General features: G+C 45.1%; 1 protein-coding gene across 2 annotated transcripts in view; it reads left to right on the top strand.

The window, feature by feature from the left end:
* The window catches only part of AFF4 (ALF transcription elongation factor 4), an 862,537-nt gene extending 846,073 nt beyond the window's left edge, over positions 1 to 16,464 (top strand). For both annotated transcript variants that reach the window (XM_085618067.1, XM_085618066.1), the window contains one exon: positions 15,177 to 16,464. In XM_085618067.1, coding sequence (XP_085474193.1) covers positions 15,177 to 15,304 — 128 coding nt within the window. In that variant the 3' untranslated portion in view covers positions 15,305 to 16,464. The remainder of the gene's footprint in view (positions 1 to 15,176) is intronic.
* Positions 16,465 to 19,407: the final 2,943 nt, after the last annotated feature.

The raw sequence follows: 19,407 nt of genomic DNA, 5'->3' as shown, positions 1-19,407 counted from the left end.
GCAGAAGAAATAAATTAGTCTTCTCTTCTAGATGGTTCTTTATTCATTAGGTGTCTTCTCTGTGGTACATAACAGCCAGCCAACACGTGTTTCGTCGCAACAAGGGAATGTAGTCCCGCGACTTTTTCAAGGCTATACTTGGCTTAGTAGAAATATTTTATTAGGTGGTGATAATTCCAAACCGCCTATGGTTTCTGCAGTAATGGCATCACTTTCCTCATGAGTCAATGTTCCTTGATCAGGTTCAAATACTTCCCAGTACTTATATGACTGAGAGTGGAACCGAAGTGACGCCCGTCTCTGGTTTCCCGATTTGGACTCTCCAAATCGGGAAACCAGAGACTGGCGTCACTTCGGTTCCACTCTCAGTCATATAAGTACTGGGAAGTATTTGAACCTGATCAAGGAACATTGACTCATGAGGAAAGTGATGCCATTACTGCAGAAACCATAGGTGGTTTGAAATTATCACCACCTAATAAAATATTTCTACTAAGCCAAGTATAGCCTTGAAAAAGTCGCGGGACTACATTCCCTTGTTGCGACGAAACACGTGTTGGCTGGCTGTTATGTACCACAGAGAAGACACCTAATGAATAAAGAACCATCTAGAAGAGAAGACTAATTTATTTCTTCTGCTAACTGATTTGTACAGTAAATGTGAAAACATGAAATAATTTTTACTTTGTGATACGAGGACGTGTGCTAAGGATTGTTTGCGCAAAACAAACAACGCCCGTTCTGCCACACCTCCTACCCAATGACTCCCCCCCCCCCCCCCCCCCCCCCGCTCCCCCCAGACCATTCCACTCCGGTCAGGGGCAGACTCCAAAATTTCCTTCATGTCTGGGAGACCATCACCTCAGACAAATGGGTGACCCAAATAATTTGGTCAGGCTACTGCCTAGAATTAACATCTACCCCCCCAAACATTCCACCCAGGCAACGCCCAATGTCACAAGAACATTCAACATTACTAAAGCAGGAGGTAATCTCCCTCCTACAAAAACAGGCAATAGAACACGTTCCTGTCAATCAACATAATATAGGGGTCTACTCCCTATATTTTTTAATACCAAAAAGGGACGAGACTCTACGACCGTTTCTAGATCTCTGGCCCCTAAACGCATACATACACTCAGACCATTTTCACATGGTAACGCTTCAGCAGGTACTTCCGCTCCTCTCCCAGAACGACTTCCTCACCACACTGGACTTGAAAGACGCATACTTCCACATTCCAGTACACCATGCTCTCAGAAAGTACCTCAGATTTGTAGTGGACTGGCAACACTACCAATTCAAAGTGCTCCCGATCGGAGTCACAACAGCACCACGGGTATTCACCAAGTGCCTAGCGGTGGTGGCGGCACACCTGAGAAGACAGCACATTCACGTCTTCCCATACTTAGACGATTGGCTGATAAAAGCCACTTCATACAATCCGTGTGTACGCCACACCGCCACCACAATCGAACTTCTTCACCAACTAGGCTTCACGGTGAACCACAAAGTCCCAGCTACAACCATCCCACATAAAACAATATCTCGGTGCCACCATAGACACCTCAAAAGCGATGGCCTACCCCAATCCGGCCAGGATTGCAAGCATTCAGGCTTTGCGACAAAAATTCATACCTCAACACTCCCTTCCAGCAAGAGTGTTTATGCAACTGATAGGGATGATGGCCTCTTGCATTTTCACAGTGCCCCACACAAGACTCCAGATGCGTCCTCTCCAAGAGTGCCTAGCGCGCCAATGGAACCAGGCCCAGGGGCAACTGACAGATCTGGTGTTGGTAGACTGTCGCACCCATCGCTCTCTGCAGTGGTGGAACACCACAAACCTTTCCAAAGGTCGACCGTTCCTGGACCCGGTTCCCCAGATAATACTAACAACGGACGCATCGCTCTCCGGCTGGGTAGCTCACCTATTACACCTCACCGTGCAGGGCACATGGACGCCTCAACAAAAGTTACCCCATATCAACCATCTGGAGTTACTAGCAATCTTTTTAGCCCTAAAATCTTTTCAGACACAGATTTCAGGCAAGGCAGTCCTCATTCGCACAGACAACATGACGGCCATGTATTATATACAAAAACAAGGCGGCACACACTCTCCATAGCTCTCTCAATTAGCACAGAACATATGGAGATGGGCAATGCCTCACAAAATCTTTCTCCTAGCTCAACATGTCCCAGGAGTCCAAAACACCATGGCAGATCTGCTCAGCAGACAGACGCAATAGATCCACAAGTGGGAACTTCACCCACAGGTTCTTCATCTGTTCTTTCAAATGTGGGGGCATCCGCAGATAGACCTCTTCGCCACCCACGAAAACACAAAATGCCCAAGCTTCGCTGCCAGATACCCACACCCATTGTCCAAAGGAAATGCGATATGGATGAACTGGTCAGGCAAATTTGCATTCGCTTTTCCGCCTCTTCCACTCATTCCATTAGTGGTGCGCAAACTACAACACTCCCTCACACTAATCCTAGTAGCTCCAACGTGGGCCAGACAACCATGGTACACCACGCTGCTGGAACTCTCTGTAGTACCACACCAAAAACTGCACCTCTCACCATGCCTCCTAACCCAGAACCATGGAGAGATCAGACACCCGGACCCAGCTCAGCTCAACCTTGCAATCTGGCTCCTGAAGTCCTAGAACTTGGGTACCTAAATCTTCCCCCTGACTGCATGAACGTCATCAGAGAAGCTAGACGACCTACCACTAGAGCATGCTACGCTGCCAAGTGGAAACGATTTCTTGTTTATTGCCATAACAACACTATCAATCCCCTGGACGTGTCCATTCAACACATCATAGGCTACTTACTCCACCTACAAAGGTGTAATTTAGCCTATACGTCCATTCCACTACACCTCGCAGCAATTGCAGCTTACTTACAGAACAGGCAACATCTTTCACTCTTTAGAGTTCCTGCCATTAAAGCCTTCATGGAAGGCCTAAAAAGAATAATTCCCCCAGACTACCACCCTCACCTGTGTGGAACCTCAATATTGTTCTCACACGGCTAATGGGGCCTCCCTTCGAACCTTTACACAAATGCGAACTGCAATTCCTAACATGGAAAACAGCTTTCCTTGTAGCCATCACTTCCCTTAGAAGGGTCAGTGAGATACAAGCGCTTACCATACAAGAACCTTTTCTTCAAATGCATCATAACAAGGTTGTTCTCCGTACCAACCCAAAATTCCTACCTAAAGTCATTTCCCCTTTTCACCTAAACCAATCTGTATAACTATCCGTATTTTTCTCGTAACCACAGACCGTTGCAGAAAGGGCTCTACACACACTAGATGTCAAATGAGCCTTACTCTATTACATCCAGAGAACACAACCTTTCCGAAAGACCAAACAACTGTTTGTCTCTTTCTCTCCACCACACAAGGGCAACCCCATCTCAAAATCAGGGATAGCTAGGTGGATGGTAAAATGCATTCAGATTTGCTACCACAAAGCAAAACGCACACTATCCGTTCCCCCTAAAGCCCATTCTTCACGAAAGGTAGGGGCTTCCATGGCATTTTTAGGGAACATCCCATTAGATGATATCTGCAAAGCAGCTACATGGTCAACACCGCACGCTTTCACTAAACACTATTGTGTAGATGTGCAAACTAAGCAACAAGCTAGTGTGGGCCAGGCTGTACTCCAAACATTATTTCAAACCACTGCAACAGATACCGGTGGTCGCGGCTAAGGTTTGGAACTGCTATATAGTCTATGCAAAAGTGTGCAATCTGCAGCTCATATGCCTCGAACAGAATATGCTACTTACCAGTATGCATCTGTTCTTGGCATTTAGAGCTGCAGATCTACACACGCCCACCCGCCTCCCCGGCTACCTGTATCCGTTCCAGTTTGTCTTATTTAGATACAACACACATGGGTTTCTTCACTGTTATTACTACGCTCCATCTTTCCCTGCTGGCGAAAAACAATCTGAGGATGGAGCCGAAGCCCATGCGCAATACCATCCAAAGGAGGAGTCACCGACCTTGAGACTTTCAGAGACTTTCCGAGAGGAAAAACAAACTGCAAACATCCGGGCCCAACACCAGATGGCGATCTATGCAAAAGTGTGTAGATCTGCAGCTCTACATGCCAAGAACAGATGCATACTGGTAAGTAGCATATTCCTTACAGGTAATTATTTGGTAGTGGGAGTTGATGTTCTGGGGGTAGACTCCGGGGTCCCCCAGGGTCAAGGATGCACTCTTGTTATACACTCAGTGGCACTAGGGCGGCCGGGTGCAGAGTGCTGAGGCCCAATGTTATCCATTGGGGGATTGACTAGCAGGCCACTTGGCTGTGGGATCAAAGCTCCTGGACTTTAGCTCAGGGCAAATGAGGAAACAAGCCAGCACAAAAGGTGCACCCTCAGCGGCGCTGGGGCAGCCAGCTGCAGAGTGCTGTTTTGGCATCGGGTGCCCTGTTTTCAATGGGGATTTTCGGTTTTGGTTTTCAGCTGCACTCTGTCCAGGAAAACTTCGGGAGGAACCAACAGTTGGGCAGGTAAGTTGGAGGGCTCAAGTACGTAGGTGGACCTTGGGTTCTTTTCTCCAGAGCGCTGGGCGGCTGGATGCAGGCGTGTCTTTTGAGGTCAGATTTCACTGTACTGGGCCACTTGCGGTTGGGGGTGTCTTCAGGGGCTGCAGGTGATGTCCGGGAGTCCTGGAGGTGTCGACCCACGGTGGACTTTGACTTAGGAGCGCTGGGGGACCTCGCTGGGACCAGTGGGCCACTCGAACTCTGGCTGTAGGCGACAGTTGAAGTGGTAGTTCCAGGCTCAGTCTGTTTTCGGAGTTTCTTTTGAACAGGGCTGCTGTTGAAGGTTAGTCCTCCCAGGGGTTCTGGAGGTCGCAGGCTGCAGGACAAAGCGATTTTTGGCACAGGATCTCTGGAAACTGCAGACGGGCCGGTAGGACTGGGGCCAAGTCAGTTGTTCTCTGCAGTCTCCTCTGCTGGCCGTCTTCTTTCATACTTTTTCTTCTTAGGTTGCAGGAATCTCCTTTCTTGGTTCAGGGTCAATGGACTACTGACCTTAGGGTGACTACACCCTTTATGTTCTCACCCCATGTGGGGGAGTGAGCACAATCCCTAATCCTGATTGGTGAGTGCCTGCCATCTTGCAACGAGCACTGAAGAGAGAGCTTCACCTTGCCTCCTCCACCTGAGGGGTGGAGTTGGCAGAGGTGGGCACACCTTCTGGGCCGGCTAGTTTTTCCAGCCTGTGTTTCAGCCCAAAAGGAGGGGAGACAGGAAGGGGGCCTGCTCCTGCTAGCAGGAGAGGCTGGGGGTCGCATTACAAAGGCTGCCATGCATTTGAAGCTCCCCTGCCACAGATGGCTCTTCCTGGCCTGGGGGAGGTGTGAACACCTCCGCCCAGGAAAGGCTTTGATTCTGGGCTCAGGGAGCATAGGCTCCCACCCTTGGGGGCCTGGAACAGGTCTTGTGATGACAGGCTGGTGTGTACCAGTCAGGGAATCCACCAGAGGCTGGTCGTTTCTCAGGGGGCATCTCTAAGATGCCTTCTGTGTGCGTTTTTCATAAAATCTCACACTGGCATCAGTGTGGGTTTAATGTGCGGAGACGTTTAATACCGTAATTCTCTTCCAGGGCATACTCATCAATAGTCATAAGCACTGAATAATCCCCGCCCACGTACGGGATTCCGGAGCATATATAAAAAAAAAATATATATATATATATTCACATAAAAAACCATAGGTTGCACACACGTTATAGTTAGGAATTAGCATTTAAAAAACCTTGCAAATTCACTTTAAAAAGCCATAGGTTTCACACATGTTATAGTTAGGGGGACATTTCACTCGTAAAAAACCAATGAAATTCCACCGTTCTAGTTAGTTCAGATAAATACTTTCCCCCTGCCGGTCTGCTTGACTCTCTCTGCTTTCACCTCCCCTGTTTTCCTTTCCCCCCCCTACCTTCCATTCCTGATAAGAAGCACGTTATGGCTATTCTACGCGCTAGCAACCTATTTTATTGTGTTATCTCATGGTTTTCTCCTATGCCTATACTTGATTCCTGCAACGGGTGTAACTTTTTGTATTGTGTACCTTGCTGATCCTCATGTAAAGCACTCTGATACCTTCGGGTTTAGCCAGCTCTATATAAAACTCTGCAAATAAGTAAACTCTGCGTGACAGAGTTCAAACGTTATGCCTCAATGGAGAGAGGAAAAGGACATTCTAAAAGTGGCTGAGAAAGTCGACTTCGAAGACACCACAAGTCTATAGACGGTCGACGTCGAGAACTCCTTCTTGTTCGTCGTCGAAGAGGCCGACGTAGAGGGCATCGCCGCATAGGCGCGAATCCTCAAATGTGTCTCCGCAACAGCGGTCGACATCTATGGTGGCCAAGTCCGGGTCGACGTTGAGGCAGCGGTCGAGGGAGAAAGATCTCACCATACTGTCAGGAGGCGTGCAGAAGCCAAGGTCGACGTTGAGAACCATACGTTCAACGTCGAGGGAAGGTTCATCTTCGCCTGGCATGAACATCATTCAGGTTACGCCAGAGAGATCTCCGGTTCCCAGAGAAAAGACTCCTCCTATTAATATGTCTCCAAGATGGCTTGAAAGTAAACGTCCCTGGAAGGTCCCACCCAGAGTTCCGAACTCTGAATTCTCCAGAACTGTCTCTTCATCCAGAGTCTCTGTGGGACCTCCTCCTACTGCATCTTCGAGACACTCTCCAAATAGGATTCCCAGAAGATCGAGATCCCCATCAGCACGACGCTCACGATCAAGAGGGCACTCAAGATCTCGCCATTCGCCAACCCCTAAAAGGAGACGAAGGTCGCCTTCATCTACCACGTCTACAAGATGATCCATTAGGGATTATTAACCTACTTTACCTACGACACCGCCATCCAGAGTTTCTCCGATTGATGAAATAGGAACTTTCAAAGAGGTTCTATGCAGGGGTTCCAGCAAGCGAAATATCAGTATGTCTGCACCACTGGTTTCGACTTCAGTATTATTTGAGACCCTTCACCATAGGTCTTCGGCAAGACCTCTGGTGCCTTTTGTCCCAGGTCTGTTAGAGCCAGCAATGCAGACCTTCCTGACTCTGGCCAAGGAGGGCTCAGTTCCCACACGTATTTCTAAAAAATATAAGGCCCCAGATCAGGATCCATTCTTTCTTCATGCGGACCCACCTCCAGGTTCAGTCATTGTGGCGGCAGCCAGAAAAGCACACTCGGCTGCATCCTCCTCCAATGCTCCTCCGGAGAAGGACAGTAAAAATATGGACTCTTTAGGCAGAAGAATGTGCAGCACTTCTGCCTCTGTGATGAAGGTGGCTAGCGCTTCCGCCCTTCTGGGTCGGTATGATAAATCGCTGTGGGACTCCTTGGCAAGGTTCACAGACAAGTTACCGAAAGAGGATCAACAGGACGTCCAAGAAATCCTGCAGGAAGGCCGCTTGGTGGCAAACCAAGTTATCAGTGCAGCTGCAGACACTTAGGATTTGGCTGCTCACGGCTATTCCCACAGGATTTGCTTGAGGCGTTCAGCATTGCTTCGTCAAACGGGGCTGAAACTGGATGCACAGAGAAAGATCGGAGACCTTCCCTTCAGTGGTTCTTCTCTATACGGTTTGCATGCAGACGACAAAATGTCCAAGATGAAAACTGAATTGGACACTTTAAAAGCTGTTGGCTTGGAGAAGCGTAAAGAATTTCGACGAAGGTTCCGTCCCTATGACAGACGTTCCTTCCAGCAGAGGGTTCAAACCCCTCACTGGAATAGGCAGAATCAAAATCAATCTAGGTCTCAATACCACCAGAGAAGACCTGGATGAGGAAGAGGGCCTCCAAGACAGCAGACGACCGCACCTAAACAACCAGCGAAGCAATGAGGGGTTGCTTCTTCCATGCCTGTTGACCACTCCGTGGGGCAAAAGTGTTGTTACATCTGGAGGAGTGGAAGAAACTAACAAAGGATAAGTGGCTGTGAATATTGTGCAGAATGACTATCTACTCTGGTTCGAATCCCCACCTCCATCAATACCTCCGCAAAAACAAATTCTCCAAGACCACCACTTGTTGCAATCGGAGGTGAACTGTCTCTTTAAACAAAGATGCCATGGAAACAGTTCCTGTTCCTCAAAGAAAGCAAAGGATGTATTCTCGTTATTTTCTGGTGCAGAAAAGAGGTCTACCAGAGAATACACACCAATACTCTAGTTGAGACTGTTAAACAAATTAATCCGCAAACAAAAGTTTCGGATGTTGGCGCTACATCAATTCTACCCTCAACTGCATCAAGGAGACTGGGTGTGTTCTATACCTCTACAGGACGCATACTTCCATGTTCCAGTTTCCAAGAAGCATCGCAAATTTCTACGATTTCAAGTGTCAACCCAGCACTTCCAATTCAAGGTTCTCCCGTTCTGGCTCAAATCAACTCCTGAACGTTTTCAAAATGCATGGCAGTGGTGGCAGCTTTCCTTCGCAAGCAAAAGGATATTCATATATCCTTACCTGGACGACTGGCTCTTGAAGAGCTCGTCACCTGCTCTGCTTCAGAGTAATCTCTCATACTGTCTTCAGCTACTGAACAGGTTTGGACTTAATGTCAATTACAAGAAATCGATCTTCAGCCCGTCACAGAGGATTCACTTGCTGGGTGCCTCCCTGGATACTGCAAAGGCAAGCGTGTGTCCTTCGGAAGAGAGGTTATTCTCAATCCGTGAGAAATGTTGCAATCTTCTCCACACACAACGAACCACAGTCAGACAGGTGTCGTCGCTGCTGGGATCACTGGCATCATGCATCTTCATCGTACCAAACGCCCCGTTGAAAATGCGTCTTCTGCAACAAACTCTGGAGGACCAGTGTATGCAGATATCGAGGCGCAGGGAGGATCATGTGACTTCCCCAATCGGCCAAGGATTCCATCAGATGGTGGATGAAGGACCCTCCTATCCAGACGATAGTCACGGATGCGTCTCTCCAAGGATGGGGTGATCAGATGGGTTCTCTCCAAGTTCAGGGTCTCTGGTCAGACAGGACAAGGTTATCATAACAACCTCTTACACCTGAGAGCTGTACACCTAGCTCTTAAATCTCTGTACCCCTTGTTCCAGTCTCGTGCTTTTCTGGTTCAAACGGACAAAAATACGACTATGCATTATTTGAACAAGCATGGGGGTACCCAAACGAGACCGCTTTCTCTAGAGTCTCAGACCATCTGGAAATGGCTTCTCGCAAGAGATTTAACCATTGTGGCGATTCATCTCCCAGGAACTCCCAATGTCCAGGCAGATGCTCTAAGCAGAGACTTTGTCGAAGCTCATGACTGGGTTCTCAACAACGAAGTAACTCAAAGCATTTTTCACAATTGGGGAGTACCAGACATAGACCTGTTTGCAGTCACGGTAAACGCAATGCCCCGTCTTCGAATCCAGGTTTCACCAACCAGGCTCTCTAGGGAATGCCCTTTTGATAAAATGGTCTCAGAGATTACTGTACACCTTTGCACCAATTCCGTTGATTCCCACAGTAATCAACAAGTTCTACAGGTCCAACAACAGAATGATTCTTATAGCCCCGGAATGGCCTCGCCAGTGGTGGTACCCAGACCTTCTTCCACTATCTGAAGTTTCACACGAGGTCGCCATGCCACCCAGACTTGCTTTCCAAGAACGGAGGGTAGGTGTTTCACCCCAATCTCTCATCCCTACGATTGACGGCATGGCTCCTGAAGTTCTTCCACATTGACACCTTGATTTGTCTTAGGGATGTATGAAAATTCTAAAAGAAGCCAAGAGACCTTCCACTAGACAATCGTATGCTTTCAAGTGGAAGCATTTCTACCTATGGTGCATGAACAATGGACATGACCCCGTCCGCGGTCAAGAACAGGTGATTTTACCGTATTTGCTGCATTTGGCTAAATCTAGTCTTAAGTTTTCCTCCATTAAAGTCCATCTTGTAGCTATCACAGCATAAGGAAAGTCCCCAACTCAGCTTTCCTTTTTCAAGAGTCCTGTGGTCAAAGGTTTTTTGGAGAGATTAAGAAAGTTTTATCCACCAATCAGGTCTCCTCACCTTGGGAGCTCAACATTGTTTTAACTAAACTGATGGGAGCTCCTTTTGAACCTATTCACAAAGCTTCTTTACAACATTTGACATGGAAAGACGCTTTTTTAGAGACTATCACCTCGGCTCGCAGAGTGAGATAGATCCAGGCGTTGTGTTGTAAAGAGCCAGAGTGGTTTTAGGAACACATCCAAGTTTCTTGCCTAAAGTGGTCTCGGATTTTCATATTAATCAGACCATCACACTCCCCACATTCTTTCCAAATCCTTCAAATGCTCCACAATGATGGGTATCCGCTGGAAGAGAAGGATAAGTTACTTACCTTAATCCTAGTTCTCTTCCAGGGGTATACTCATCGAAGTCTTAAGCAACCCTCCCGCCTCCCCGTAGTATTGTTTCTGCATTTTCTGCCATGATTCCTTTGTTTGCACACCGTAAAAAAGAATGACCTGTCACCTTTGGTGAATGATGGGAGCAGGAGTCTCCTGGAGGTCTTAAAGGCACGGTGTCCAGGTTCTTGGAATCCTTAAAGGCAGGGTGCCAGTTTTTTGATACTGACATTTTTTCTTCTATGCAGCCTATGAGCTAATTGCCTGCTATTACTTGCCTTTTTGCCTGAAAATAAAGGGCTGTGTTGGAACCCTATCATATGGCGTAATTGAGCTGAGCGATTGCTTTGGGGAAAGATGACGCCCCACTACGAGCAGTTGTTTACACAGGGATGTGTACCTGGTTGGCTCTTCTGTGTTCTGCACCAACACATGCAGCCAGCAAAAAAAAAGGGGGTGTGTGTGGGTGTGGGGGTGGAGGTGTGTGTGTGGGTGTGGGTGGGTGTGGGTGTGGGTGGGTGTGGGTGGGTGTGGGTGTGTGTGTGGGGGTGTGTGTGGGGGTGTAGGTACAGGTACAGTGCCTCTAAGGGTGGCACAATAAGTGCTGCAGCCCTTAGAGGTCTTACCTGGTCACAGTGCCCTGGCTACCCATGGTACCATTTACCAGGGGCTGTCCTGTGGCTAGAGATGCCAATTGGGTTAGATTTGGGGAACAAACACAGGTCCTGGGAACCTGATTGGCAGGGACCCAGGGCACATCAATTTAAAGGGCATCAGTAGTCTGGCAAAAAGTGTGGGGGGGGAGGGTTACTGCAACAGAAACCCACTTTCCTACAAGGGGGGGGGGGGGTAACACCCTCGTGGTGCCAGTTTTGGTCAGTGCAGCCAAAACGCCAGCCTCTTCATGCTCTGGCGCACCAGGCCGGGAACCACCAGGCCACACAAGCTTACCAGCCGATCGCGGAGTTTCCCCCGGGGCCTCTACGGGACTCCCACGACATCTGCCCTGGAGAGAAAGTAGTTGCGCACCAATCTGGTCAAGTAAAACTGCACAGAAGGGTGGTGAGTCTGTGCATGTGGGCCTCACCTCCGAGGACTCAAGTGGCGCAAGGTGCAATCACGGCTTTTATAGCTGGGATTCCTCTCGCCTCCCGGTGTGTCCTGTTACTTGCTGCAATGGCTCCGTCCGTAGGTGTCAGAACTTTGCCTTTTTCTAACCGAGTCTCATGTGGGGTCAGGGAGCATAGGACCGATTAAGTTTACGGGCAACTTCGGATATTTGTGCGGATTCCGGGGGATTTAGGTGATTGACAATCGGAGCTCTACTCCCTTGCGGCCATCTTGAGTGCCGGCTGACCACGCCTAAGCCCTCCCCCCCCCCCCCCACCCGAAAGCTTTTCTTACCCGTTCAGGTCTCTCTCCTTATGTGAGTCCTGACTAATCTTGTATAGTTGTCAAGTGATCCTATACTAATGCCTTCTGTCACTAGCTACTTGAAGCTCAAGAAAGCGTGTCCTTCACGCGCTATCAACGCACTTACTGTGCTAAATCAAACTCCTTCCAGCTTGTGGGTGCAAGTTGGGGGTTGTCTGAGTATGCCTTCCTCAGAGAGCTCATTCCTCGAACTGAACAAACATATCTACCATTGAAACGAAGGCAAACATTCTGGGGAATGCGGCCTAAGTTACCTAAAGTAATAAGCCAAACAAATGTCTTGTGGGACTGCCCCCAGGGTTTTCACCAACTGTCTCGCAGTAGTAGCTGTTCACTTGCGCAGACAAAACATAAACGTTTTTCCATACTTAGCACAGCTCATCAAAGGTGCTTTCAACACACTCGGGCCACCATAAACCTACTCCATCAACTAGGTTTTACCATCAGTGCAGTCAAATCCCATCTCCAACCCTTTCAAATATAACCTTACCTGGGAGCCATCCTCTAATAACGTTTTGATTGCTTACCCCAATGCTGCCCAGATTTAATCCTTCCAGGCGCTAATTCGCCAGTTTCAGCCTCATTAGCAGGTAACAATGAGTACTGTTATGCATCTCCTTGGTATGATGGCTTCAAGCATAGCCATAGTACCTCATGCCAGACTCCACATGCGTCTGCTGCAAGAGTGCATAGCAAACCAGTGGACTCAAGCTGAGGGTCAATTGGAAGATCTAGTGTTGATCGGCCATCAAGCTTGCCACTCTGGTGGAATACCAACACTCTCTTAAAAGGACGGCCTTTCCTAGACCCAGTTCCATAGAGGACCATAACAACTAACCGCTCTCGAACGGGTTGGGGAGTGCATTTACAAAATCTGACTATCCAAGAATGCTGGACAATCACCCAAACACATCTCCATATAAATCACCTGGAGTTGCTAGCTGTTCATCTAACGCTGAAAGCCTTCCTTCTCCACCTGATTGGCAAGATAGTCCTGATCAAAATAGACAACATGACTGCCATGTATTATCATCAAAAGCAGGGAGCCACCAGGTCTCCTCAGCCCTGTCATCTAGCCCAGACTATCTGGAGGTGGGCTCTCCGATGCAACATTTGCCTGTTAGTGGAGTACATCCCGGATTGGACGACGACTTTGCAGATCTAAGCAGGAGGTGCCAACAAGTCCACGAGTGGGAACTCCACCCGCAATTCATCCTCCCATACTTCCAGCGTTGGGGTCACGCAGATGTAGACTTTTTCCCAACCGCAGAAAACACCAAATACTCAAACTTCGCCTCCAAGTTCCCACACCCTCATTCCACAGGCAAAGAACTATGCATGAGTTAGTCTGGGATATTTGCTTACGCTTTTCCACCTCTCCCACTGCTTCAGTTTGTAGTTTGCAAACTTTGACAGACATTTTCACACCCTTATCCTAGTGGCTCTCACATGGGCGAGACAACCACGGTTCACCACACTCTTAGAACTATCCGTAGTTACCCACGAGGTACTGAAGAACAGGCAGGACCTTTTTACGTAAAACCTTGGAGAAATCAGGCACCCAGATCCCTTAACCTTGCAATCTGGCTCCTGAAGTCCTAGTGTTTGGTTATTTTAATCTACTTCAACCTTGCATGGACATTCTTAAAGAAACACGCAGGCCCTCTACTCGTGCCTGTTAAGCTGCTAAGTGGAAAAGATTTGTTGACTATTGTCATTCCAAACACATTGATTCTTTAGGAGCCAATATTCAAGACATTGTATGTTATTTATTTAATTTGCATACATCTGGTCTAGCTTTTACATATATAATACACTTAGCGGCAGTAGCCGTATATCTACAAGACGGACAACACACTTCCCTATTAAGGACTCCAGTCATTAAAGCCTTCCTGGAAGCTTTCATTCCTCCTAGGGTGCCACCAGCTCCCACTTGTAATCTCAGTATTGTATTCACAAGATTAATGGGCTTTCCGCTCCTGCCCTATTCAGTTTTTATCCTGAGAGCAAACATGCTTAGTCGCTATCACTTCACTCAGGCGTGTCAGTGACCTTCAAACATTAACTTTAGAGAACCTTTCTTTCAACTACATAAAGTTAGGGTAGTACTGCGTGCCAAACCTAAATTTCTTTCAAAAGTGGTGTCTCAATTCCACCTTAATCTATTGAATTGCCAGTATTTTTTCCCATACCTGACTGTGTTGCGGAAAGGGCTCTACACACCTTAGATGTTAAACAAGCCCTTGTGTATTATATTGACAGAACCAAATTGTTCCACACAAAGGAAGAGCCATTTCTAAATCAGGCATTGCACTTTGGATTGTCAAATACATCCAAATGTGCTGTGCTAAAGCTAAAAGAACGTTACCTATCCCTCCTAGAGCCCATTCAATTTATAAAGTAGGAGCTTCAGTGTCCTTCCTAGGGAATATACCTTTGGCTTACATAGGTAAAGCAACTACACGGTCTGCGCTGCATACATTTACAAAATATTACTGTGTAGATGTGCTGGCCCATCAACAAGCTATTTTGGGCAAAGCAGTTCTGCATACACTATTTCAAACAGTTGCACCCTTCCACCATACCCCCCCCCCGCCCCTCCCCCAGGTATGTTAACCTCCGCTTATAGTAGAGATCTGCTTTACAGTCTGTTAAGCATGTGTATCTACAACCACACATGCCTAGAACAGAAAATGTTACTTGCCGTGCACATTACCAGCAAGAGGAGGAGTTCTCTATACCTTGTGACTCGAAAGACTTTGTTAGAAGAAAAACAACTTGCACACGTCCGACACTAGATGGCAGGATTATGCTGAGCATGTAAATTTACAACACTACATGCCACAAACAGACGCTTACTGGGTAAGTAACATTTTCCTTTCAAGTAACATATCCAGTGACATTCGAAACCAATCATGGCATCAACATATAACCTTCAGGTTTTCAGTTACTATTAATGCAACTTCTTTTGTGCACTCCATTGATGTGAAAATTGGGTTTCATTACTCTTGGCACCCAGAGCACCTTATTGCCTCAAAGTGATAATGGGGAAAAAAACTATTCTAAGGCAAATGCAAAATTCACCTATTCACTCTATTGTCTCCATTCTAAAAGGAATAACAAAGTAGACATTTCAGCCTAGTTGCTATTTTTCTTAGGCTCTTTAGCTCATAGTTGTCATTGTCACCCAAAAATAATTCATGTTATTAGTCATTTTTACTAAGAGGCCTTCACTTGATATGAAATGAGAATTCAATCTTTGCCTTGGAGGTTCTGAATCCATTTAAAGTTAATATTTTTTTCTTCTAGAATTCTTTGTGGAACTGGACAAAGTCATGGGTCCTCTGATATTCAATACGAGCACCATGATTGAACTGGTACGCTTCACCCGCCAAGGGCTACATTGGTTACGTCTGGATGCCAAATTAATTTCTTAAGGAACCGAGAGGATCTCAACCTGGATACTTTTGCTGCCTCTCGTTTACTCCCGAACACTGTGTCTGTTGATGAGGATGACTGCCATAACTCATTGCTGCATTGACACTAAGATTAAGGACTATATTTCCATCTTTTCCAGTGTTTTTTTTCATTTATACATCAATGACTTCTTGTTAAAGAACTTTAGTATTTTCCATTTTAAAACGTTATTTAAATATTTTTAAAATCTGGATCACGAAATGCTGATTGAATTAACAAATCTGCAGTTGAAACAGATTTGATCATATTGCACAAATAATCATGCAGACCCCTATTTATTTTTTTATTATTTAAAAAAAAAGAGCAAACCTGCTGGGCTATTTTAAATCTCACTATCTACATTTATACTTCAGATTTCATAACGAACATTATACAAAATCATGCTATTGTTTTAGATCTGTAAGCATTAATATGTCTTTTTAGCAGTAGAGATTGTGTAAAAACCCATGGTTCCATAAGAGTAAAAGTGTAGGGACAGTCATTGTTACACTTGCACATGCAGCTCATCTAGAAAACTGCGTGTTTGCATCTGTGCAAAAGGTTAAGCAGGGATTTTTAAGAGATATTCTTCTACAGATTAAAAAGTCATTCTAAATATAGTTAAAAATGAAATATTTATATATTCAAACACACACATTTATGGAAAAGTATTTTAGTTATACCTGACTTGTCCAACACAAGTTAAAACCATGTCATATAAACAACAGAACAATCACTAGGCTGATTAAAAAAAATGCATTTAATGCAATATAAAAAGGTTTACACAGGGTATGAGGTTTTAGAGAGAATATTGAGTGTCGCCCTTTGTGGCTTATGGATAAGAAATGTACCCTTATGATTCTGAACTTATGTGCCATTAGTGTATACATTTTATAAAGAAAGGACAGCCTTCCTTATAAAAAACAAGCTGCATTTGTTAGATATCTGAAGAGCTTGAGTATAGCGCTCTTTTTGAGCTATAAGCTAAATATAAAGATGGTTAGTATTTAAACAGTGTTTATGGATTTTACATTTTTACACAGCAAATGTATGAAATGAGCTGAAAGCAGTTTTGCTCTTGCACAATTAGAGGATAATACAGAACTGGCTGCTCCAAATAAATTTCTGCTTCTTAGTGACATGAAATAGATCATCCTTACACCATGCATGCATGTATCAGACTGAAACCTTGGAGTTTTGGTCCTCGGTCTAAATAGATTCGAAGTACTTGGGCGAGCAAATTTTTTCAGTCCTTAGTACTTGAAAAAGACTACTCTTCATGTTATTTTTGTGTGCTTCTGCATAAAAAGAATGCAACAAATATTTCAAATCATTTCTGTACTCAATAGAATTTGGGAGTCACTGCTTATTAGAGTAATGGTTAGTTGGTTGGAAAATTTCACATATGGATTTAAGCATCCAGGCATTTCCAAATGTCTTTATGCCGATCCAGAGATTACCTATATCTAATGATAGGCTGCAAGGCGGACTGTCCGTTGAAACAAAGTATTGACTCATATCGAATAGTACATATAAAAAAAAGTGATATCTTGCCACTTTCCAGAAGTTGACTCCCCTGTAGCAATCTTATTATTGAACTGTTCTCACTTACCGCATCCATAAGAGAACCCATTAAAGGGTGTGCTGCACAAGAGTAGTGTTTGTTAGCTTTTCTGCAAAAAATGTATTTACTTTTTATGAAGGTGCAAATGTTAAAGTAAATGTTTCTATAGATTCTACTAAATAGGAAGTGGTTCATATGGCCCCTGCATTTATTTTAAACAAAGACATTGAAATTCTCAAAATGGATCATAGTTGGATTTTCTCTTCAACCACTGGCATTTGCCTTATTGCAAAGAAATGAAAAAGAAACCTGAAACAAACACTTGAGAGATGCTAAACATTTGATTATTTTATTCCTCTATATTTAGGAAAATACTCAAATGGTGAATAGCATTTAACTCGAACTCCACCCTAGCTTTCAGATGCACTGCTCCAGAAATGGTTAAAAACTAGTTACATTAGCAGCTTTGTTTCACAAGATGGTTCTCTTCGGTCTTTGCTGACTGATCTTGAGGCTTCATAGTGAAAGAAAGACACCTTTTTGCTTACCCAGATTATAGAATGGGTTACATGAACCAATATCCAGGGTTAAACTTAATTGCTGAAACCTGTCTTAAAGAGGAATTTCACCCCAGACATCTCATTAGCAATTCGCTCAGGCTATATCATATTATGCCAGTTAATCGCCCAGGAAGGTCTGGCAGCAGTGTTTTAGTCATCTATAGAGCTGCTCTTTCAGTTTTCATGTGGGCAGCAGATCAGCTCTCATTTCTGTCTCTCACTCTCTCCATGGCCACTAGTTGGTCAACAAAAGTACTGCTAATATACCAATCTCTTGGTCCTATGAAAATCGTTATCCTTTTCCTACAAAGCTTTTTTTCCACCGCTCATCCGAACAGCAACAACTTAATTGTTCTTTGTGATTTTAACCTTCATGTTGCTGACTAGCAAAACAAGGCATCATCAGAATTACTGAATGTTTGCTCACTATTCGATCTCTCTTAATTAGTTGAAGAGACTACCTGTTTGGCCTTCTGCACACTTGACTAGATATACACTTGACATCGCCTAGTGGAGTCCTTCTCTGCACTGGAGCTTACTTTGAGCATTGATCATTAGGCCATTATTTTTACTAGTAATAAAATAAATCATACCAATGCTAATTGTATAACTGCCCACATTACTGTGTTGTCCATGCTAAACGTTTCTAAACCAGTTCTTATAGACAATGCTTGTCCCGCTTTGCAGAAATAGTAATATCTCTGTGGATCTTTTTAATGACTAGGTTAAATCAGCCTTAGATGCTGCCTTTCCTTTGAACACCCAGACCTCGCCCAGAACGTCTCCATCTGCCCTGTGGTATACTGAAGAGCTTTCTGGCGCTGAATTTATAGCTGAGGACACACTAACATATAAACATGAATTGCAGGTCTACAGAAAGGTATTGTATAACGCCCCAGCCAAGCACTATGATAAATGCATTACCACTGCAAAAAATACTGCTAAGGAAATGTTTGCGATCTTCAATTCCCTACAGCTTATGTAGCTCCTATTATATTAGCCTTAACTACGCAAAACTTCTGCTCTGATTTAGCAGTCTTTTCAGGATAAGGTTGCCCAACATCTGAGCTTTTTTTTTAATAATCGATAAACCGACACTTGCCTCTGTGCAAGACCCTCCATGTTGTACTCTTTCTCGTTCTCCTGTAATGCCCTGATCAGATTTTGCACTGGTGGGTCAAGATGTCCTCCTTTCTAAGCCTAACCCTATTTCTTCTGGCTTCCCTCTAGATCCCTGCCCAACTAAGATTATGAAATGTATTGCTTTGTCTGTGGACTTTGTAGTAGCATCAGTTTGCAAAGTCCTCTTTCTCTTCTGATAAGGTGCCTGATCTTTGGACAATAGTGTGTATTATGTATCTGCTGAAAAAACCTACACTTGGTCCTGCAGATTTGTTGCCCTATATCCTTATTAACCCTGATTGCTAAAATCATGGTAAGTTGAAGTAATATGCAACTGTCAAATATAAAAGGCAGTTCTCTTAATATCGATCAATCATGTTTTCACCCGATTCTTAGCACTAAAACTGTGTTGACAGAGCCAGTAATGCAATACATGGATGAATATGTATGCTGGGATATCTGCTTCCTTAACCCTTTGTTGACCCCTCATCTGCTCTCAATACTGTTTTTCATGGCATTCTTCTGAGCAGACTATCTGCAGCTGGTCTACAGGGCACCGTCCTAAGTCTGTTTCAATCTTTTCCGAAGGGACATATTTAAGCAGTTTTTATTGTCCATTATCAATCCATCATCAATCCACGTTCAAAACAGTAAACTGTAGGGTCCCCAAGGCTCATCGTAAAGTCCCATGCTTTATTATCTGTATGTTGGTCTCCTTGCATCATCTCACGGCCTTCAGTTTTATTCTTCCATGGACAACACCAAAATCATTTTGTGACTGAATGGCGAGTGCAAACCTTTCCTGGACCAGTTCAAAACTGCTTGCTGTCAATGACCA

This window comes from Triturus cristatus, chromosome 7 (genome assembly GCF_964204655.1).
Source record: "Triturus cristatus chromosome 7, aTriCri1.1, whole genome shotgun sequence".
Lineage (NCBI taxonomy): Eukaryota > Metazoa > Chordata > Amphibia > Caudata > Salamandridae > Triturus > Triturus cristatus.
This window is presented reverse-complemented; position numbering and strand designations above follow the sequence as displayed.